The 24,454-nt window shown below is 38.5% G+C and overlaps 1 protein-coding gene across 1 annotated transcript; it reads left to right on the top strand.

The window, feature by feature from the left end:
- Positions 1–13,959: 13,959 nt before the first annotated feature.
- On the top strand, positions 13,960–23,539 carry LOC119692652. Its single transcript, XM_038113820.2, has 2 exons — positions 13,960–14,074; positions 21,639–23,539. Exons 1-2 carry the CDS (start codon positions 14,072–14,074, stop codon positions 23,070–23,072), a joined length of 1,437 nt encoding a protein of 478 aa, XP_037969748.2. The 5' UTR covers positions 13,960–14,071; the 3' UTR covers positions 23,073–23,539.
- Positions 23,540–24,454: the final 915 nt, after the last annotated feature.

The following is a 24,454-nucleotide window of genomic DNA, read 5'->3' as shown; positions in this document are numbered from 1 at the left end:
CTGAAACATTCATTTTTTAGCTGGTGAAGCAATGAAAATGAGATATTATGTTGTAAGAGGTACAAATTTAGGCCTATTACGGCCGGAATATAACCACATGGTTTTTTTAAATATCTACATTATATTCATTGTCAGCGTACCTATCCTAACTTATATTATAAATGCGAAAGTAACTGTGTCTGTCTGTTACTCTTTCACGCCAAAACTACTGAACGGATTTGAATGAAATTTGGTATACAGATGGTCTATATAGACATGAGAAAGAACATAGGCTACTTTTTATCCCGGAATTCCCGCGAGAAAACTTTTTAAGGCGAAGCGAGAACAGCTAGTTCCACATAAGCGAGAGAATAGCGACTGTGTGTAATATACGGGGAGCGCGCTGGAATACGCAATATACAGGTCGCTAGGTCGTGGTTCAAACCGCTACTAGTATTCTAAACAGCCTCCGAACTATTATTGCCTTGGAGGTGATTCTCTAATGCAACTACACTCAGGGGCAATGAAACAGTTCCCCTTACAAAATTCCGTCCCTAAATAACCTCAATTATTTTAAGCTTTTAATAGCAAATTTTATCAAAATGTTTACTATTTTAGTTTTTAATATTCCGGTGTGCTTTTAAATGTAGTTCAATATTGCAGAAGGCGTCATTTAACTAGACTTTTCTGCCTAGGAGTAATTGGGTGATTTAATCATTGGGACTTTTTCATTGCCCGTGAGTGTAGTTCGGAAAAGTTATTTTATTTTGAATCGAAAATGTGTAGGTTACATAAGGTAAGCCATTATTATAGTAGTATTTACCATCTGAAATTCATATTAGAAATATTATCCGGAATTATGTATACTAGTTGACAAGTACATATCACTCCTAATATTGCATCGATAAACACGCCGTGAAAAATATTTAAGATACACATAGGTATATATAGATACATACATAACCAAATTATTTCTCGACTGAAATAAGTTTAACTGAAACGGCGCTTTTTCAGTGGATGGAAAATTCACGTCAAAAATTCTGTCGGTCTATTTCATTTAAAAGTTAAAATGTGCTTAAGTTTCGGAACGCATATCTATATAGATATTGTCGAAGATAAGGCAGTGTAATGAAATTCCCGTCGCGCTGTCACATGCTTCCGTGGACATTTTTCTTTCGCATTTAAGTTTATTGGATATTTCTAATATGCCTATATTTTGTCGTGGCAAGTGTAACGTTATAGGTAGGGTAACGTAACGTACCTTGGGACGCTTGTACCTCGGGACATTGATTGTATTTTAAAAACCGGCTAAATAAACACATTAAAATTCTACCCTAGGCATAGTATTTTACTCGCTTGGCAAAACTAGTGAGTCTCGTGATCATACCAGCATCGAGTGTGTGGTGAAGACAATATGAAGTTTTTTGGTGTCAAAAGTAGCTTTTGTATAGTTTTTTGTGTTGTTTTATCTCATTGAGGCATGCTCAAAATAAAGACATGGATGTCACGTATAACTTTTCAGTTATTTAATTTTATGACATGGCAATTATTTGAAAGATTCCTATTAATTAAAAATAAAGATATTTAATTTTTGGTTAAATAATGCTTTTTTGTACCTTGGGACACGATTAAATTTGTACCTTGGGACACTGTTTCCTATGGCTTTGTACTATGGAAAATGCAAACATCTAAATAACGCCTTATATCTCTGTTCTTATTAGTGCCAGAGTGAAACTAGACAGAAGAGAGATGCAGTAAATCAGTAAGAACAGTTTAAATCACAAGATATAAGGCGTTATTTAGAAGTTTGCATTTTCCATAGTACAAAGCTATAGGAAACAGTGTCCCAAGGTACAAACGTGTAACGTACCTTGGGTCAAAACAAGCATTTTTACTTTTATCTTAATTTAATAAAATCTGGCCACACTAAAGCTTTAGCACAAATACTAGTGATAATAGATTATATATCCTACCGAATAAAGAAAATTTCACATTAATATCTTAGTTGTACGCTGCGATAGCTTCATTCAAAGTTGGGGTAGTCGAAAATGTCCCTAGGTACGTTACGTTACCCTATTTGGTCGTAACGTTAGACTTTCGTGAGAACGATTCTTATACATAAATAGATATGTATGTACCTACCTACAAATAGCAGATACACAGAAAGAGGCTCCCCGAATGACGTATGTACCTACATGTTAGATTAACAATATACAAACGTATTGTTAATCTAAGACTTAGGCAGTCTAGGCGCGTTAAGCAGTCAGGTCTTAATCTGACTTACTCGTACTAAACCCTGATCCAGCAGCCATGTTTGCTACCAACACGCAAAGAAGAAGTATTAAATTAATACCTACAGTGTAAATCGGAAATTTACAGGACGCACTTCGACTATACATGGGAACATGGAGGTGAAAACTAAAGCCATATATTTGAATCCAAACTATTCCACACGCAACCGCATGGCGATGATTTGTGACCCCTCCCCCCCCCTCCTCGACCCGTCGCGGGGCTGGTGGGTCGACCACGATGTGCTGACTGGCTCGGTTCGACTTACAGTGATACATGTACCTTGTAAGTACTTACACATACTGAGGGCATAGCTTAGTCATATTGTTTGAAGTTAGTCTTCCATGGAAATAGAAGGTCACTCTAGCTCAGGAAAAACGAAGTGCTGTGCTAAACAGAGGTTGTGCTAACAAAATCTTGTAGGTAATTGCTGACTCTTTTACACGTACCCATTTCATGACAGCTTTTATTGTAACGATAGAGTACCTCAGGCATTATCATTAAAATTAACCTAAAGTAAATGTCGAACGTATGAGATATGCGTTTTATTGGCTCTGCAATTTAGTAGCTTCGTAAACCAGTTTTTTTTTACTTTAGAGCTAGACATAAATATACCTCGGCTGCCGTTAAAAATTTCGATCGGTGGACATTGCCCTCGGTGGAAAACCTCGCTCCTAAAATTATTTCCAGTATAAAGTCCTTTATTATTCGTATCCGTAAAATACCTATGCAAATTCCATTCCCTTCTTATTACTCAGATCGCCCGTTGACCGCAGCATTATAACCTAAACGGCCGTCCAAGAAGTCAGCCATTATAATGTTTGTGTGCCGCACCTCGAGGCTGCGAAAGTTGAAATAATTTCCGGCAAATGTACTGGAGAGAGCCGTAATGAGAATTTTAATTGCTACAATGGTGGCGGCAGTTGAACTAGTTCCAAGTTTCTCCGCTTGCGGCGGGGGCGCTGCGTGCGTACAGAATGCTGAGACCTGTTTATTAGAGTAGTTTTTAGTTCGCATGTTACTGCGTGATGGCGGTCTTGTGGTGGAGAAACGCGCTTTGGGAACAGAACTGTGCGTTTTGTAGTAGTTTTAATTAAATTTGTGCGGACATGGTGTTTTTATAACGGTGTTAAATAGGGAATGAGCTTAGTACTTACTACGGTTATAGATGAACCACCATCATATTCCTTTTGTCAGTAATTCATACGTTTGAATAGCGATATTAGTTGTATCTATCTTGTAACGTTTGAATCCCCTTTTCCTCGTCGCTAAATGAGAATTTGTGGATCTATAGATTTGATACAATACAGTATTCACCGTGTATTCACATACCTCATATCATACGTCACTTATAAGATAAATATCAGTCTACCAACTACCGCCGCCCGTAATCTCACGCAGGGTAGATTGTTTCAACTGTAGATTTCTTCCCATCATTACTTCCCCGCTGGGACATCCATAAAGGATCTAGTGACCACATTGCCTCTGCCTTTAGCCGCCTTTGTTACCGACTCAAGTAGCCGGGCTATAGTGACCGGAGAATGTAGGTACTTAGCCAATATATTCCGGTTCAGTAACACTATCAAAGTTCACGTGAAACTAGTTCAGAGTCCAGCCCGGCGGTTCACTGTGTGTTAGTAGAATACGTGGAACAAACTGGCTTCTAGGTATTATTCTGGCTGGCTGAGCGCACTGAAGCATACAATAGGATAATTAGGTATTATGTGTGTCACTGACATTATACTTACCTTAATACCAAACGCTTGGTACAATGTTTTATTTGATTATGGTTAGTTATAAATCGCTTAAAGCGTTAACTATATTGTGGTGTTATAACATATATGTATACATCTTTTCCGGTCAAGAGTGAAACCCCCAGCACCGCTACTAGACTACAAAGCTTACGTGTAAGTTAAAGGCTTGGGGGGTCACTCTCTAAATACACGAACAAACGAACGAAAATTGTCACATCGGCACGCTTGATACGAGATAGAGCCGCGAAGCGAACCGCTCCAAAGCTTCGGAAAAACAAAACTGCAGCGATAACCACGATTTTGCGTGGCAATCGGAGATTTTCAACCATAGACAACAACCATAGACATAAACCGATTATAGATGGCGCTAGTAAAACTTCATACTCAACAACACTGCATATTTTTTTTAGCCGGCCTGAATTCCAGTCCTTTCAGCCAATACAAAAACCCAATGGATGTGAATTCAACCATATGCGATAAGTAGCTGTTATAGTATTAACTTTGTACTATTTATGATATCTTCCGTTCCCTCAGAAGAATGGCGCTCATAAAAAACGACAGGCCGGATGCCATCTATCGGACGATTTTGGAACTTTTAAACAGTCAACGAAAATCTCCCATTATTCTCGTCCCATCGTTCGTTAATTTATAGTGTGACCCCCCAGACTACACAGCTTACGTGTAAGTTAAAGGCTGGGATACACTGCGGCTTAGCCGGCGGTAACTCAGCCTCTCAGCCTCTTGTGGAGTTGCGAAGAGTTACCTACTACTGCTGTCTGTGCAAGTTTCTAGAGCATTTGTTGTGAACATGACAATATGTATGACGACTGTATGTTACGCGGGTAGTAGTCGAGGGAATAAAGTAAAACATGTTAGTAGGTAATATTTTTAAATAATGATTATAATAATTCATTAATTATAATTTACTAAAATAAAAAGATACATTTACAATATAAATTGTAAACAGATATATAGGTACCTAGTTTTGGTCTAGTAATTAAGGAGGTTATTTACGTGACTAACTGACTAACTAGCTCAGCTTAAATTGAATCTGGGACCAGCGTTCAAAGAGTAATAATATGGTGATACCTAACAAAAACGTAGGTATACCTACGATGTAAATAAAAAAACAAAATTATTATCATAAAAAATGAATCTACCTCATAACTTTTGGGTGAACCTTTTTTTTCCAACCTCAACTTAAAGACCTACCTATACAAATAGCAAACTTTAATGCCTCATTTTTATGATCAAGCGGTAAATTAAAACAGAGGCGTCAAACATCATAACAAAACAAAAACGGCAGCATCTTATTTCGCCCTTTATAAACAGAAGAAAATAATATTTTTAATAACTGAAATTATGCCGCGCGTCAGATTTGAATGTCAGTTTATTTTTCCAACAGGCAACTCCGTGTTTAGACTGGTTCAGAGTTAATTTAATTCTTTTACTCTCATTTTGTCGCCAGGGGCCGTGAGACCGCCAAGAGTAGCTCAAACAATGTCTACCTCGGCACATAGTTGAATGAAATCATCCACGTTTTTAAAAATTACTTGTTGATGCCAGAAAATAATGTTCTCTGGTCACATTAAAATCCTCAAACACAAAAACTTCTACTAATTAAAGAAAGCGCAACCATTTAGGGATGTCGTTACAGTGACAGTCTTTTTAAATTAAAACAAAGGTTCTGTGTTTTGTTCCTATCTGAAAACAACTTTAGAATTTTTATTCTGGTCTAAACTTGATGAACCATGGTGAAGAGCATGTCATTTCCCTAGTTCAACATGTCCCACCGGTTTCAAATGCCCCTCTGGATCCACATAGTTCCACCAGATCTACGGAGCCCGGCTTATTCCACTACAGAACACTAAAAAGTTCCTCCCTGCGCTCGCACATTAATTAAACAAAATGACCCTAATTTAAGGTTTCTCCTTTCACTGGAATTGAAATAAATGCAGAGTGTTAATTAGCCGGCGCCTGATCCTCCGCACCCCCCTTAAATAGCCGGCGCGGTGCCCCCCTTAACCTTCAATAAGAATTAGATGGAAGTGTTACCAGCATTCGGTTAATTTGGGCTCGTAATAATTTGTTTATGCGCGCCCCGAGACAGATAAATTGAAGGGATGGGCGTGCAAAGACGGTGTTATCCCCGAATTGGAATAAATTATTCCTTTCGATATTATTAACGTACCCACTGAGTGTAAAACCGCTTTCAATTTCACAGATGGTTCACTAGCTTTATTTATCGCCGTTGGTTTTTCAGGTTTTCCTTATTTTTAAAAGCTCTATCGACGCTCTGTTATACCCGGCTTTTTATTAAGAAAAAATATGAAAACTTTACATCTCCTACTGTAGTCATACTCATACTTAACTGATCTAGCCTTTGAGGCGTTGTATTACTATCCTTCGTTGTACATAATGCACGTAATCTCCAAATAGCGACTGAAACAATATCATTCCATTTTCATTAAAGCAGAACAATCTAGAAGGCTCGCGACTCGCGGCGGAGTATCGAGACATCAATTCGACGGAATCTAATCGGCAATCGCGCTCGGTGTACAAGGGGTCACTCTATACTGACGAAAAACTAACGAACGAGAGCTGTCGTGCCATCGGCACGTTTAATACAACGACATAGAGTCCTGCCTCGCGCAGCAGCGTTCCGAAAATTAGTTTTTCGTCAGTATAGAGTGACCCCCCAAATCCGAGACGCACTAAGCCGCACTTTACTCGTCTCGAGCCCATCCCTTTTGGTAATTCTTACAAATTCCTGCAGATTCACTACCGAGGCGCCACAGATACAGAAACACGCAGACATGGCCTTACTTGCTAGATACCTAGTAAAAGTTTGAGTAATGAAAAGAGGTGTGTATTTTAAAATCATATGAAATATATACCTCTGCATATACCTAATGTATTTTGTTAAATGAAAATAACATGTACCATGTAATAACATGTACCTAATTAAAATAATAAGGCTAGCTGATAGTGGTTGTTAGTTGAAGACTTATAGAGTTATTGTGATTCTCCTTAAGAAGTCTGTCCAACTTTTTTCAATACGTATATTTATAGTTCTTTGTGTATAGCTCTTCCTTAAAATAACATTATAGTATAATGTTAAACAATGGAGTTATTCTTTAGACACTGCGGGGTGGATGGCGCTTTAAAATAAAACGGTGAGTCTATCCGTCTCAAATTTCCTTAGTCTTACAGCGGAGGGCGCGACGACAATCCCGACTGATACAAATTGAGCCTTAATCTCCCCGATTGAGGCTGAACTATGGACGTCGTTACCCCGCTCCGACCGATTTAATAGACCCCATTGTCACTAATGTGCGATATAAAAGTCGCTGTCTCGCTCAGATTCCTTTTGTACCTGGCTATTTGTGCTTTCACTTCAAAGTTTTGACGGGATAATTGTTATTGGTACTAAGAATTTGAACAAATTGACCAACAATTATTCAGCTATTAAAAATCCCTTTTTTAGTCCTTCGGGCCGGACTGCTACAATACCAACATAGTCATATCAGGCTATCCACTCTTTTGTGGTTAAAAAAGGAGCCAACCGAATCCTCCGCGGTCTCGCTTGTATCTGTATTCGTCTATCTGTGTGTCCCGACTGCGGTCGTAATGAAACGTCGAAGCTATGTCTCCGTCTTTTGTTTGTATTCATTTACAAAATGGCGTTGTTTTCATACGAAACGGCCGACTGATGGGGCCGTTCCAACGTAATGAAGTGGTAACTGCCTCTTTATACAGCGACAAGTGATTTAAAAGCTTTCAAGACATTGGTTAGGTGTAGTAATGGGGTGGAGCCACAGCCTAATTTTATTAATTGCTCTGTAACAGTTCACTGCTCGATTTAGGGCTCATTGAAGACTGTTGCTTCATTGAGGATCAATTGACCTGTATGTTGGTGCGAAATGTGTGAATATACAGTCAATTCTGCATGGAGATCTAAGAAACCTTTTAAAAGTGAAAATCCCAATACTGAGGTTTTTACCTAGGTTCCGATATTTAAATTAAAACACAGTCTGAGTAAAGCTTTGTGCTTGAAAACTATTGCAACTAGCCAGACGGTTTCGGTAAATTCTATCTCAACCACATTGAATTAACTATTGGAATGGGCACCCTTTGTGTTGACCGAATCAGACGGACAGAGAAAGAGAAACTGCTCACGACATTGAAGGAGTTTTCCAGAATTTTCTCTGTTTAGACTTTTTGCTGGACAACCCCAAGTAATAAACTGAGATAACTTCACCCATTTTACATAATTAAAACCTAAATGGCGTAGAAAATTGCCTGCAATGCGCTACATGAGTGGTGCCTCTTCACAACATTGCATAATTTCGGCGCGCAGCTGTCCCGAATTTGGGTCAAAACCCGTCTTTCATTTGAAATACATAATGACGTCACTAGAACATGTGCTACGCATTTAATTTGGGTCAGGGGATGCGCGGGTATTTATCGGGTATGCTAATTCACGCTCGTTATTCCGGCAGATGTATGTAGCTTTCTATACGTAGTATGTGACTGCTACTCCGATACATCGAAGCCGGGGGGTCAACTCTGGTATGTTCGGAATTTCAGCTAACCATGACTGGACTGCTTGCAAGTTAGTGAGCAAGTAATTGCAGCTGAATTAAAGTCGGAGTAGGGACACAGCTTAATTTGAATCGGATGATGCATGTGAACGGCGAAATATTTCCGATTTCTGACATGATAATTCGAGCGGTAAATATTCGCGGGGTTCCGATTCTAATAAGCCTGCCATGATTATGGCTATTTTCAATATTGCATCCCGGAATTCGTTTCGGCAATACTTCATTCAGATTTTAGCTACAGCTGCGCTCGGCCGGAATTGTGTTGTAAATTGTAAATATTTGCAATTGCAATTTATGTTTCGGTTTCACTGGACTCGTATATTGGGATGTGCAGAAAATTTTACATACGTAAATACAAAACGTTGTTACATCAAAAAAGCTAGCACGGGGCGAATTTAAGATGTGACAAAAGTTTTTCATCGCGCTCGAGCTTGACGGAGGACTTTTGTCACGTCTTAATTGAGCCCCGTGCTAGCCGTTTAGATAACCTTAACGCCTTATTAAGTTCAAAGTTAAGACCATATCACGTGTCAAGCTTTATCCACGGCATATTTAACAACAGCTTTGGCTGTCCCACACGGTCCTTGTGTCACTGAGACCCTGTGTCACTGAGGGTCGCCGCTTTGACGATGGCATCTCACTGCTGATTGGTCACCGATATTCCGGTCGAGGTGCACTTTGGCAGCTCCTTACAAAGATCCACTGCTGTGTTTGAAGCTAGAAGGGCTTTTACATGCTCGTGGTTTGTATTGGTGTAATGACTGGTAGTGAATACAATTTAAGTAATTTTAAATTGTAATTAAATTATGGTGTACAAAAGGCTACAGGGGAATAATTATGATGTCGTTGTTATGGGGTACATTTTGGTTAGTTTATTTAGTACAAATATTTCTAAACTAAAACTTATTTTAACTATTCACTTTCAAACATTTTTTTAGATAAATATGTTTGAATAATAAGTGTATGTTGTCCTACCGTAAATTGTATCATTCAGGCTATTAAGAAACACAGATCACAGGATCTATTATGCAACTCTAGTGACAGCGATATCCGACCAAACCCGCAATAGATCCTATGACATCAGCCGAGCCGTCCACTGAACTCAAAGCCACCACACTCCCAGAACGCAGCCTAAAATCAAACACCGAGGCGTCCCAATACCAGAGACAGCGGGGTCACTTCAGCATTCGAAAATCAAAATTTGAAGGTTGCGCTAACCACCATACTATCTTGTGGTATTAGGGTACCCACACACGATCGTCTTTTTTTAGGACAGATAGGTAATCGGACAATTTTGTTGCCATTTTTTTATTACTTCTGACAAGTAATATTTTTGACCGACTTCTTGTAGGTTTGAATTTTCCTTCAAAGAGTTATTCACCGATCGTGTGCATCCTTAAACGTACGGACAGCAAGACAGCTCTTGATCGTTCGGTATGTGTCAAGGCAAGCTGGAGAGACCCTTCAGACTTGAGAGTTAATAAATTCAGACTTGAGCCGGTAAGCCGCCGCCGCCGTGTCCGCTATCGTATTCAAGCGCTCGGGCGAATCCCTGCAACGCCGTACAGGGGGTCACTCTATACTGACGAAGATGAACGAACGAGAGCTGTCGCATTATTACGCAGATTTTGTAACTGGCACGTTTAATATGACAAGATAAAGTCGTACAGTACAGTACAGATAGGGTCCGAAACTTAGTGTTTTGTCATATAGAGTGACCTCTCAGAATATAGCCACTAAGGGCGAGGACAAACGAAGGTTCTATCGGGAATCGGAGTTGCTGAAGAACATAATTATTATGCAGGGTATATCAGAGATACCCTTGAAAGTAAACGGTAACTAAAATCTAGATTTTAAATTGGTTCATGTAGGCCCTACATTGTAGAGTCCAAAATTTTAATTTCAATTTACATAAGAACTAAACCTAGATGTTTAGGCAGCAAACTGACTCTTATAGCAAAGTGATAAAGAACAGTTAGAAATGTAAAGCGATGTAGAGACCGCGACAGTACCTGGGACAGTTTTGTTTCTTTCAGGGATTAACTGGCTTGTGAAACAATTCCAATTTGTATTTGTAAGTACTCTTTATGCCGGATACAGCTGGATTATACTTTTTATAGTGCTGTGCAATCGATTCAGTTGCATATAATGTACCTAGCGTAAAGGAAACTTTTGCTCTTTTTTAGCCTCGACTGAAATATTCTATTGGTAAGAATTTTGACTTCAGTTACATAAGTATATATGCTCACGACTGTAATCCCCGAAGGGGTAGTCAGAGGTGACTTGCAAGCGACTCACCCGCTTTTCGCTGTACATTTGTACTCACGTGATAGGTCGCGAGCCGTATCGCCGTTTTTGAATGAGTACAATGCACTGACTTCAGTTTCTCCAGTTTAATATTAACAAATCCTACAGGAACTTGTAAGTAAGTAAAGTATTGTTCATATACCTAGTGACTGAATAATTGTTCAGAGCAACAAAGTACAGCAGTGGGAGAGAGGTCGGACCGAACGGTGGAACAATATACAGGTTGTATAGGTACACTATACAGGGTGTTATACAGGGTATAGTGAGCCCAAAGTGACTCTCCTCGTCATTCTGAAAAATGATTTTCCCCGACTTTGGGATACCAGGAAAAAAATCCCAACAAAGATTTTACGGAAAAGCAAATATTTTTTCGGGAACTTTCAAAAGTTTTAAAACTAAACTTGTTCTGGATGACCCTTTCAGCTACCCTCTTTCTTTGACCCTGTTCTGCTATTTTTGGGTCAGGTGCAATTTGTGAATTTACTTATAGAATAGCATTCCTACGCACAGCGGAAGAGCAGTAAAAGTGAAAACTCGTCACCATCACGGTAGGTACCTACATCTGGTTCATTATACAGGCAGCTGGCTGAGTCAAGGGCCGGTTTCATAATAAGGTTCCTTATTAGGTATTTCGGTTATACTTATCCGTAATTAAATAATATACGACTGAATGGCGTAGTGGTTAGTGACCCTGACCACTGAGCCGAAAGTCCCGGGTTCGATTCCCGGCTGGGGCAGATATTTGTTTAAACACAGATATTTGTTCTCGGGTCTTGGATGTGCCCGTAAAATGGCAATAGGCCCGCCCCTTATTACATTGGGACTAACATAACACTCTGGCGAAAAGTGGGTGCAGCAATGCACCTCTGCCTACCCCGCAAGGGAGTACATTATTACAAGGCGTGAGTGTGTGTGTGTGTGTGTGTGTGTGTGTGTATAAATAATATACCTACCAATTACAATTTAGTGATCAATTAAACGGGATCTGTGAGACAACGGGATATCCTAGAGCGCATTAACCAACAGAATCATCATTGGCCCAGTACCTAGTTACCGATTCGTTCCATTTACTCCATTCGTTCGTCTACATTAATAAGAGCATTTAAAACAAATATCCACAGCGGGTAATGGCGACGGTTGTGCAAGTCATTACTCAATCGTTTCCGCGTCGCCCGCGCTGCTATTGACATTGCTGGTACACTTTCTATAGCTGCCCGATTCGCACTGGGCCTGTGAGGCTGAGCCTGTTGAGAATGTTTAAAAAATATATTAATTTACAAAATAAGGCTGCATACCTAGGTACATTGGGTTTGAAAATAATGTAATTCACGTTCATTTATTTAAGTCATAGTTATAAGATTTTTTTATATATTGCTTATAGTGGCCACTATAATTATTATTTTGTTAGGTAATACTTAAGTAACTTAACATAGAAATAACTTTTCTTAAGATACTGGTAATGATAAAACGGCGCAACCTTCGCACATAGAGTTCCTAGTAACGGACATAATAATAAAACAGATCATACAAATAAATACGTTCTCTAATAATTTACCAAGGACGGAAGACCGGATAAATTAACAAATATGGGTCAGACACACTTACTTATTTCATTTTCGGTATTTCAATAGGTCTGTTACGTAGTGCTTATAATCAGATAAGATTTAGGTTGGATTTACTCAATTGCTTTGACATTATGTCTGATTCGAATTTGTATCCAGTATAATAATGATAAATCACTAAGCAGATTAGGGATAATTATGTGACTAAGACTAAATCCAATTTGGAATATAACATGAGTTATATGAGACACAAATAGTTACCTTTGATATTCAAAATGTAATGTTTGTATTCACTGAATTAGATTCATGGATGATCAGAGAACTGTCACTGGGACATAGGACTCTGTCAAAGAACGCCAAGACCGCCCACCCTCATTTTTTTTTCATCCATACAAGTACCAGCAGGCTAGAGGCCCGTACATAACTTCTGATTAATTTCATCTTGAGTTAATAACAAGATCAATTAATTATAATTAGGTTATCACATGTATCAATGCTAATATGTTCGTCAAATGTATTGTAATAACGTTACGTATGTAACCCGAACATAATTTATTAACTAATATATGACAATGCACTTAATACGAGTCAATTTAATAATATATTATTTCGTTTTTAAAAATGGGTCAAGTTGTCCAGTGCAGTCGGAAACAGGCCGCGACTACGTAAAGATCGACATCTTGTACGGAAATCGGGTAACTGCCCCATTTGGCCTTTCATTCACAGGTGAGTCTGAAAGTCTTGCAATAAATTGAATTTATTATGTTTTATCGAAATAAAATACATAAAAATGTTTTTTTATGTTCAGCATCAAGTTAGACTGGATAATCTTCATGCGATCCAAAGTAATATACTTACTTAATTATAATAAGTGGAGTTTTATCAGTTATCAGTGATAGAGACAAAGGTAGTTCAATGAACCCAACATTCTTAACCTTATCCTGAAGGTCCTAAGTAAGTTTTTTAAACCCTTGAATTTGGAAATTCAGGTAACGCAATTCTTTCGCTTTACCACGAACCATACAAATTCAAGTACTTAAACACAATAAGAAACTGTCTTTAATATTTCGTTAATCACAGTTAATTAATGGGTTACCTAAGTAAGAGGTAAGACCCAGTGACGTACGAGCAATACGCCTGATCATTAATCATTCAATTATCATAATATCTACCAATTACTTAATCGTATCTTTATGTTCTCCAAACTACATAATCGAACCTTGTCACCGGTGCACGGTGGTCCGTCTATGTACGGTAAAGCTTCAATACACTTTTGTATTTGTCATTGTGCTTTGACCCTTAAGGTAAGAGTCTACCTTTCGGCATCTTACGCATAGCATTCAGTATTATTTTCATAGAAATTGCCAACGTCGTGCCGTATCCGTTTGGTGCGATACGTACGATATCGATAGGTGTATGCTCACCTTTACAAGGTACAAAAGCATATGACATTGCCCATACCACCAGCTACCCTCACCACAGCCGGTGGAAGTGGCACGAGGCGGCCAGTTACAGTCGAGTGCTATACGAGTGCGTTTTGTTTCGAGTTGGTGGAGTGAGCGAGTGAGCGGAACTCATGGTTAGTGCCCTTTTTGTAGTGCGTTTGTTTCGGGAGTGAGTTACAAAGGTGTTTTGTTTGGTGGTTAAGTTTTGTGGTAGCGAATTTTTCACCCTCGTTTTTAGGTAAACTAGGTATTCTGCTTCATGTCTCATTAGTCATTATTAGTAGTTCATTGTGGTTAAAATTATAATAGGTACATACTTATTTATTTCCTCGTACGTAAGTACTTAAACGTAAAATTTCAATAATTTTGTCGTCGTAATAGTAGTAGCATATCAGCGCCTACCTTGGTAGATGAAGATATACCTAGATATACATAGAAAGTTATTGATCTAATTAAAATATTAATGGATCGTAAGCAATATTGGCCGTTATCAGCGTTCCTGACTCGGCAACTCGAGTTGTCAATACCGTTGATTATAATTAACTATTATTCGGATCAATAATTTAGTGGTAAACCGAGTTCAACCACAGGCCCACTTCAATCAGATATCACTATCGGTCTCCCATATACGTAGGTACATAGATATATGTTCAAACTGTAATCCCCGAAAACGTAGTCAGAGGTGACTCGCAAGCGAGCCGCCAGCTTTTATTTGCTTTATATGTACACACGTGATAATTCAGAAAATATTCCTGCTATGTTTTGTATATACGGCGGTATAGGTACAGCGATTCTGAAATTAACAATTTTAAAATTGTTGCTCTATGTTTAATTATAATTTTACTGTGGAACAACCAATATTTAATTTAAAGAGCTGTCAAAACGTTGCACCCGATAATGAGATTGATTAAATCTATAACACGGCCTTTGTCCAGCTGCAGGATATTTACAAGGCTGTATAAAAATGAAATATACACTCACAGTCAATGAAAAAGTTCCATTGAGAAAATCACCAAATTACTCCTATACTGAAAAAACTGACTAAATGACGACGCCTTCTGCAATATTCAACTACATTTAATGGTGCATCATATATTAGCAACTATAAACGTAATCAATTTGTTCAAATATCCGATTAAATGTTTAAAAAAATTTAGGCTATTTGGTGGCTGAATTTTGTAAGTGGAACTGTGTCTTTGCCCGTGAGTGTAGTTACCTATGAAATATTTGGAAGTAAGCTTCCGGACTGAACGTAGAGATTAGTGGAGATAGAGATACAGTGGAAATGGGGACTCACAGTAGTTCAAGTACGTCACAAGGGTTCCGCGCGGTGCGGCGGGATGGCACCGAGTCTATATAAGGCCAAATTTCTAATCACACATGTGCTCACTTACATAGCGGCCACTGGACGCACGCCTTCGTCAACCTTAAATAGTTGTTTTACTCCATCCTGCAAGTTACAACCCCTACAAGTATTACTAATTATTAATGAAACATGATAATTAATTACACTAGGCATTGTTAATAATGACCATGCTATATTATTACTATATATTTATACGTAAGTATACCTACTACTTATGCCTAAATGTTGTATTTAAGCCATAAAAAATCAATGCCAGACAACTTTTAATACTTTAGCGGCCTCGTATGACGTTGCTATAAGCTAGTCATTACACAGTTCCCTAAATAAGTCCATTCAAAAAAATGACTGCATTATATTTTTATACTTACCACCTTATTCATAGAAAATAAGAATAAATTCTTATTTGACATACTCGTAGAGGGAGAAAACAGTTCAATAGATAAAACATCCTTTAACTTGTCTATGAATAAGGGGGTAAATCTAGGCTCGACTTACGCTAGGTTAAAAAATTAATTAAAAATAATGAGTCCCACACCCGTAGTAAATTCCTTCACTAGCCGTGTGGTCGCTGGTCGACAAACTTTAACTCAACGTGTCTGATCTAAGCTGCACGACCGACGACCTTGCCGGGTCGGGTCAGTGGGTCGTCTCCTTTAATGAACATATTTGTTGGATCACTATAGTGTGTAGGTAGCTTAGCTTTCTATTGTTAGTTTTGTAATGTATTATATCGTACCGTTTAAATGCATTTGGAGAATTTTATAGGTTATTAAGTTGAGTCAGTAAGTGGGAGTTGCTTGTTAAGCACAGCTGTTCGTTATATTTTATTGCATTTACAAGAGCTTAGATTAACTTCTTATTAAGTATGTAGGATAACTTTGATTGTTTTTATTTTTAAAAATCAATGTAAGGAATAATAATAAAATTCCCTGTCAACAATAAAAAATAAGTAAGTAGATACTCAAACCTACACATAGCTACATACAACTACACTCATCAAACAGCAGTTGTATCACTTGTAAACAAAACAAATACCAGCTCTTGAGCGCTCCAAAAATTCGCTCCGAGCGCCAGCTAAAGCGCGTAACATCACATAATCAGCTGTATAAAGTTATTGCATACGAATGTGTGACCGCGAGTCACGGCGCACTCTACCTTACCGGTAACTTAGTCTCGGATCGTTGATGCGTTAACCACGACTCTATCTAGTGGTGTTAAACGTGCCGATTGCATGACAACTCTTGTTTGTAGTTGTTTGTGAAGGTGGAGTGAGTGTGCTGGCTCGCCGCTCGTCGCTCCTTTCACTTTCGTGCGAGACTGTCGGGCTCGGTGTGAGGCGGTGGGCATGGTGGTGGTCGATTCGCGCCATTTGTGGGTACGCTGATCATGGCCCTTGTTAGTTACATTACGAGAATTTCCAAGAGTCGAAAAAATATATACTTAGTAAAAAAAATAGAATTCAGTTAGCGAGGCCTTCAACGTTTAAAGTTATTGAATGATGAATCTTACGAGTAGTAGTGTATACATAATTATGAAGTAAATATTATATTATACATTCAGACACCCTATTCCAAAACGAATGAGAATGTATGTAACAATAAATATGATATATTTTTTGTTTGTATCATTTGCAAAAAATCCTAACTCCTGTGAAATTTGTTTCTGTAAACGCAGCCTTAGAATACTTTACGGCGGTGATGTGCGGTTTTTATGTCACACTCTGTAATACGGCACAATGGCGTGAAATACGTAATATTGTAGTGTTTGTTCGGGATAACTGGCTTTTACACACTTTTCTTGCTTGACTATCGTTTTTCAGTTGCTAGAGAAATCTTTAATGACTAGAAGACGTAGAGGATTGAGTTGCATCCCACTTTTAATGATCTGATAGCGATGCCGCAGTATTATCTGCTTTAACGTTGGAGTTAAAAGCACTTATGATATGCAAGGATTTAATATCAATGTGCCGCGCTTAAAAAAAACTTTTTGAAAAACCACCAAACACCGCGCGGGTATCAAACCGCAACAAAAACTCGATGACACTATTTTCCCCAGTTTTTGGAGGTTCTTGTTTTTTTCGCCTCTCGTATCGGACGTTTGAAACTTGGCAACCGTTTTTAGTTTCAACTCTTTTGTGAAATTCCCACAGTCCACCGCGGGGTGGTTACCGTCGGTTTATTGAGTTAGCTCTGTGAAACAATATTTTTATCGACAGTTTCAAGCCTATCTGTGTCCGGAGTGCACCGGGTCTGTAAACTATCGGCTCGGATCAAAGCCGATATTTCTAAATTGGGATATTCTTCTGTAGAGAGCGTGAAAAGGATAGGTATGCAGCAGACAGTTTAGGATATCACACAGCTTTATCAAAACTAAACCTTGTTCACCTTGTTCAACATTCAAAATATCGATTTTGTGCAGTTTTATTTTGAACAATTTCCTCGTTTTTTTACGTAATTTTTTGGATTTCATTTAGTACAGTGCCGCATGTCTTCTGATATCTAAAAGTTGGCGAAATTCGCAATGTTATGTCTTGAGAAATGCTGTCCTATAAGCTTCGGTAGCTCGTAAATACATAATGCTCACGACTACGACTGTAATCCTTGAAGGGATACTCAGAAGTGACTCGCAATCGAGCCACTTGCTTTTCGCTTTCGGTATACTTAACCGAAACAAAACGATTACTTTACAGTTACTTAATAGATTTATTGATGAAAGTTTCAGCAAATACTTTTAAAAGTTCCAAGGAACTGTTCCTGTGCCACTTTACTTTAAAGTAAGAAAGAAAGTCAGCTATTCTTAAAAAGTTTAGATACTTTTGTACGTCTTACTTCAGCAACATAACAATACCTCAATTTAACGCTTCATTAGGTACCTACGCATTTTGTTCTGATACTATACGAAATTTCTATTAGGCATTTTTTTATTAGGCATTCTGTTACACCGACTACGAAATCGATAATAATACCATACCTAGACGATAATTTTAACTTACTTATGAAATATTTATTGCAATTTCTTCGGAAAACAAATACAGATAATCCTTCTTAAGCGCCAACTAGCCTGCGTCTATATTCCATGTTTGTGATATACTTACTTAGATGTCCTATAGTTTGTTTCATTCATTTCACAAGTTACGGATCAGCAACAAATCATATGCGCTAGACTCTACACAAATTTTGTAGCAAAACCTTAGGGTTTACTGAATCACGTCTCTACAGTCTAGACCCCTCAAGTGTCGCAGCACTAAGGAGCTAAACCTGCCAGCGCCACACATTGTGCCAGAGCTGCCCAGTCACAGACTCAGTGTGGCCGCCTAGCCGCTGTGCGCCGTGCGCCGAGACGATGTATGGACAGTGATAACAAGTCACAACAGCACTAGGGGGAAGAGAGATTTATTTATAAATTATAAGTAATATACATAATTTGTATAGACATCCGCATACTCTTACGGTGAAGGAATATTTCGTGAGAAAACCTGTACATTTAGATTCTAGATGTGTACCCTAAGCACGTTGTGCTTATTCTAAAACGGCAATAATACGGCTTGCCTATCACCGTAAGTGAAATAAACTGGGGTTGTTATTTAGATTTTGTAACGGAGGAAATATTTAAAGAGTTATTTAACACTAATAACGTATGACTAAAAGTGTTAACTGGAGTAGCTTTCGAGAAGAGTTAATTAGACAATTACTCATTGGTGTCCAACGATCATTAAATTTTGTAGAGTCGTCTCATTTTACCTCTAGAATCTTTAATAGAGGCATTAAACCTAGATCTTGATTCTTCTGCTAATCTGGCATACCTAAGATCAACCAATAGTTCTCTTCCCCCCCACTCCACAGTTCAATAAGCCTACAGTATCGTGTATGGACATAGATATAACGTATGTGCCCGCAGTGCGCCGACCCTGCGATTACGAGGTCACGCTGATTGGACAGATATGTCTTTGAGAATAAGCCAACTATATTGTCTAAGACCTAGCTAAGTGATACACTCGAGCGGGTAAACGATCTGTCTTTAACGCCCAGTGTAATATAATTTTGGTTTTGTTTAAGTTTCAGTGGATCTATGCTTCGTAAAGCACACAAAAAGTGTGATTGTCAAAAAATACTGGTTATTATTTACCAGGGTTTTTTTTGTTTATCTACGAAATGTTAATTAATAACAGTCACCATTAGACCAAAAAAAACTACACTTTTTAATCCAACCTATGATCTTAAAAATTTCAATGATACACTGCAAAGTAAACGCTTCAAATGAATACATTTTACATTAATTCTTAGGCAATTTTACTAAAAATATACCTTTATAAGTACCAATTTTCAATGAAAAGCGAAACCAACATCAAAGTAAAAGGCCCAGGCTAGTAATTTAATGCAATGAAAGCGTAGTTCAGGCATTCATCCAGCTAATAGCGAGAACTCTCCCATTCATATCATTACTGTGGCTCGGCCGGGCGTCTCCCGTTTACACGAATGGCTCTACACTATTACCCTTTTCATAATATGCAAAAACGTATTTTAAAGAGAGCGTATTCAATTCTTGCAATCAATAATAATAATCTTTATTTTGCCAGTTACATACTTTAAAATTCCTTGTTAATTTTGAGGAGTCCTCACCTGGAAAATTAAATATACTCAGGGGAATATTGACTGACTCCACTCTCTCATAGAATAGAATAGAATTACTTACAACCTTACACTTCATCATCAGCCTATAGCAGTCCACTGCTGGACGTAGGCCTCTCCCAAAGCACGCCACTGGATGCGATCTTTAGCTTTCCGCATCCAATCATAACCAGCCACCTTTCGCAAGTCGTCACGCCATCTAGCCGGAGAGCGTCCCACACTACGTTTGCCTAGTCGCGGCCACCACTCCAGAACACGTTTACCCCATCGGTCATCGGTTCTTCGACCTTACACTTAAATTCCATAATTTCATTCTGATGACATTCCATAACTTCGCCGAACAATGAAGCATATACGTAGAGTTAAAACCTCAATAAGGCTCTGAAACATTGATAGTACATCAAATAACCAACCTACTGGTAACAAAATACTCGCCTATCAGAAAAATGATCAACTGATGAATATCTGCATTTTTTCAGCCTTCGTTAATATTCTGCCGACGCTACCCATCCAGATTTTCAGACTTCAACTCGGATAGGCAGACATTTCGGAGTCGAGAGAATTTGCGACACGGATTACACACAACTAGACGAACTTTTCCGTGACTCAGCCAAAGGCTTTTGCGACTAATGCGTTATATTTCCCGGATCCTCATATTTCACGGATAAATTTTAAAGTATGTCTTCATTTGACTATGAAGTTGTTGGAGCTTGTTTGTTAAACGCTATTAAACGGTTGAATGAGTTTAGTGTTTACGACTGAAACTAGTATCGTTACTATTTAGGATAAAAAATGCTTAATAAACAATGTACGCCACCAAAAAATATTTATATGGGTGATATCGTTTACGTTTCAGATTTATATTCCTACGATAACTTTCACACGATGACACAAAATCATAAACAAGCTACCTACTCGTCAAACGCGTTAAACATTACAATGAATTATGAAATATGCAGTTGACGACATTAATTGCTCGAATTATCAAAACTAACTTGACAACTATAATTATAGATTACATATTCCGATGGCCTGTGTCGCGGAAGAGCCGATATTGCGTCACGCTGCAGGTGGACGCGGAATACTGATGAGGCAGTGACGTGGAAGGTGTCTGACCAACGCAATCCATGTAATATTGTTGCAGAGATAAACCAGTTGATTTCGCAGCTAAGATACTCTTGTGAGTATCCAGTGTTGATTGTATGTTTATTAATGTTCTACATCAGACGGCTTATATTGAGAGTACTTACGTCATAATTATTATACTTATTTACCGTTAAATACTTATCCATTAGCATGACTTTGAATTGCAAATGTTCTTCGTTGTTAAAATATTCATTGGTAGAAATTCTTCGGAAGAGGCATAATAGGCTAATTTAATAAAACAAATGCGTAAGTCATCATCGTTAACTGTATTACTTCTGTAATTCTGGGGAATTTATTGCAAATCGCGACATCGTTGATGTCCACTCGAGTGTTGCAACACAAGTCAGCCGAGCGAACAGTACATCGCACCGACATTATAAGAAAATCGGGGTCAACGGGCCTGAACGCACGGCCTTCCATTGTTTTACTAGAAACGTGGGAAATTTAATACACACCATTGAATTCCATCAATAGCACGCTATGTAATAAGCTATAACCTATTAGCCTTCAGATTTTTTACTAACTAAATACTTATTTTGTCTTTTTACATTGTTCTAGAAGATGAAGTTGCTGTGGTGCTGCTTCGTGGCAGCATTGGCGATGGCGCAGGCGGCGGTAGATGTGGAGAAGACAGTGAAGCAAGTCCAGAGCATCCTGCAACAACACTCACAGCTGCCGAGACTCTCACGAGACGAGATCATACAACTACTTCATGACATAAGAGCCGAAGATGCCAAGTCTGCTTCAAGAGAGAAATCTAAAGAAACCACTGAAGCTTACTCTACAGAAAGTAAAGAGTTTCAGTATAAATCGACAGAAGCTTACGGGAAGGATAGTGATAATGAAGTCCATTCTTATGTAGAGCTGACCGCTTTAGAAGATATTTCGTCTAAGGATAAGTATGCTGGTGTGTCCGCATCTACTGAATCGACCGCCCAAACAATCAAATCCAGTGAACCTACCGTGATGGTAGTGTTACCATACACACCACGTGATGCGTCTTCTTTACAAGAGCTGTACACGAAACCTCCAAGGTTCGAAGTAGTGCCTGAGTCTCAAGTTACTCCGGAAGGAAGCAAAAAACCAACTGTTGCTAAAACAAAACTTACTAGCAATGAAAAAATTAAGGAGACGTTAACTAACAATGTCAAATTAGCTAAAAAGCATCAGAAGCAAGAAATTCCTGCTGAGTTCCAGCAATTTCTGAACACCCCTGGTCTTGCTGGAAATCCTGGTGATTACCACTTTTTACTTCCTCTAGAAGGATTTAAGCCTTTACCGACACCAAAAGCTGTGAACGGAACTGTAGAATACCCTGAAAATATTCTTCTGACTTATGATTTAGTGGCTCACGAGTCCGAGATTGTGCCAGAAAGTGACCCACTGTCTCCGAGCCACGTGATGTATGAACCACTTAAACCAGAATATCCTTTTGAGCTACAATCCTCTCCATCAGAATCGCAACATACAGTCCTTCCATTAGACTTACCGAAGAAACGTTTAACTAAATCCACTAACAACCCTGACCAGCCAAACTACGAGCCAATAGACTATGACTCTGTGAAAGTCATTCCGTTACAATTAGGACCAAAACCAGAAGAGCAAGCTGAGGTGGTACTATTCGAAACCGATAACAGCAAACGCCAGGCAGAAAACGAAACGATTTCTTCAGAAAACCTTTCAACAACTGAGGAACCATCCACGAGTGCAGGAGTGGAGGAGAAGGACTTGACCACAGCTGCTCCGGTGGACTCTTCAGGAGTTGGCAGTGACGCGGGCGCCTCTATCGCTGACCTTGAAGAGTCATTCGGAGGCGCTGCCCCTGTGGAGCCCGGAGACTCCGAGCTCCCGCCCCCGAGGAAGAACGGCTTCTACTGGATGCTGGACCTCAACCACTTCCTTGAAGTCGGAGACGGTGACACTAAAGTTAACATACGCCTGGAACCCAAACTGGGAGACCCGCAAATGTTCTTGCCTGTTAATGTGCCGTGATTAATGGACATTCAAATTATGGTTCTAGTCTCTAATTTAACGGACTTAAAATACGTTGTGGTCGCATTTAAACACGACAGACGAAAGTGAACAGCATTCTTTAAAAGGCTATTAGTTTAACAATTGGTGCAAATCATGTTGTCGATGCAAATTGATTAACGATGTTACTAAACAGTATGTTCTGTGATTTTATCGTGGCTCCATGTCCATTGCGGCTTTGAATCGCAAACTTATGTCTATAAAGTAACAATTACAGCATTGAATTGTAAACAAATGGTCCATTTCTAGTGGTAGAAAGTGAACGACGGTTATAGTGAAACAATCGCGTGCCTATGCACTTGTAATTATAAATTTATTTGGTATTGTGTAGTAGATATGTCAAGCCATTCTTGTAGACTAAACGGTTTCTTTATATTTTAATTTTATTTAGAGAGTGAGAGAGTAATAAATAAACTATTTTGTATTAATTACGCACGTTTATTTGCCGCCTAGATGTAACATGAAGTTCGATTTGTGTTAATTATGATAACAAAACCTGTATAGAGATGTCTGCTATAGCTTATGAAAAGCCCCATTGAGTTTAATCTGACCGATGCAATCTAAGACCTTATACAAAAAGAAAGCTGGCTAAAAGCTGATTACCAAACCAGCGTTTTTAAGCGCTTATCAGCCAGCCTATAACCAGCTAGCCACCTTTATTTTGAATAGGGCCTAGTGGTCAAAAAATTAGGTACGGTGAAATACAATATATTCATATTCAGATGGTGAATATTATGTAATTAATAATATAACCGCAGCCACATATCCCAAGTATGATGGGAATGTGTTTATTGCATTGCGTGTCTCATGTAATATGCGCTTTGTCAGGCGAAATACCATCGGTGAGCGTTCACTAAAGAAAGGACGCAAAAAAACATTATTAATTATAATATTATTGTTATTAGGTACTATTATGTAGTTGGCTATAATATCATGATTTGTCTGTTATGAATTAATAAAAGCACGCCTAATCTAGGTAATAGAAGTGCTAGGTCATTATTTTGCCAAAATTATTATTATTATTAAATTCTTTATTCCACATAAATCAATTTGTGCATAGGCGAACTTAATGCTAAAAGCATTCTCTTCCAGTTAACCTTTGGCGTTGTGGAGAAAGTGATAGGTAGTGTAATATCTATATTTTTAAACACTAGAAACTTACATAATTTATGTATACACTATCACAAAAAAAAACATTTTCTCACAATCTGAAAAAGTTGAAAAAATTGGTAGTGCAGGGACATTTCAATTCACATTTAAACGCAGATATAACTATGTTATACAACTGGAATCTGGAGATAAAATTAATTTCGCTGAGTACAGTGCTAACATAGTCCATAGCA

This window comes from Plutella xylostella, chromosome 18 (genome assembly GCF_932276165.1).
Source record: "Plutella xylostella chromosome 18, ilPluXylo3.1, whole genome shotgun sequence".
In the NCBI taxonomy this organism is placed as follows: Eukaryota; Metazoa; Arthropoda; class Insecta; order Lepidoptera; family Plutellidae; genus Plutella; species Plutella xylostella.
Note: the sequence above shows the minus strand (reverse complement) of the source record. Positions and strands in the feature narration are given on the sequence as shown.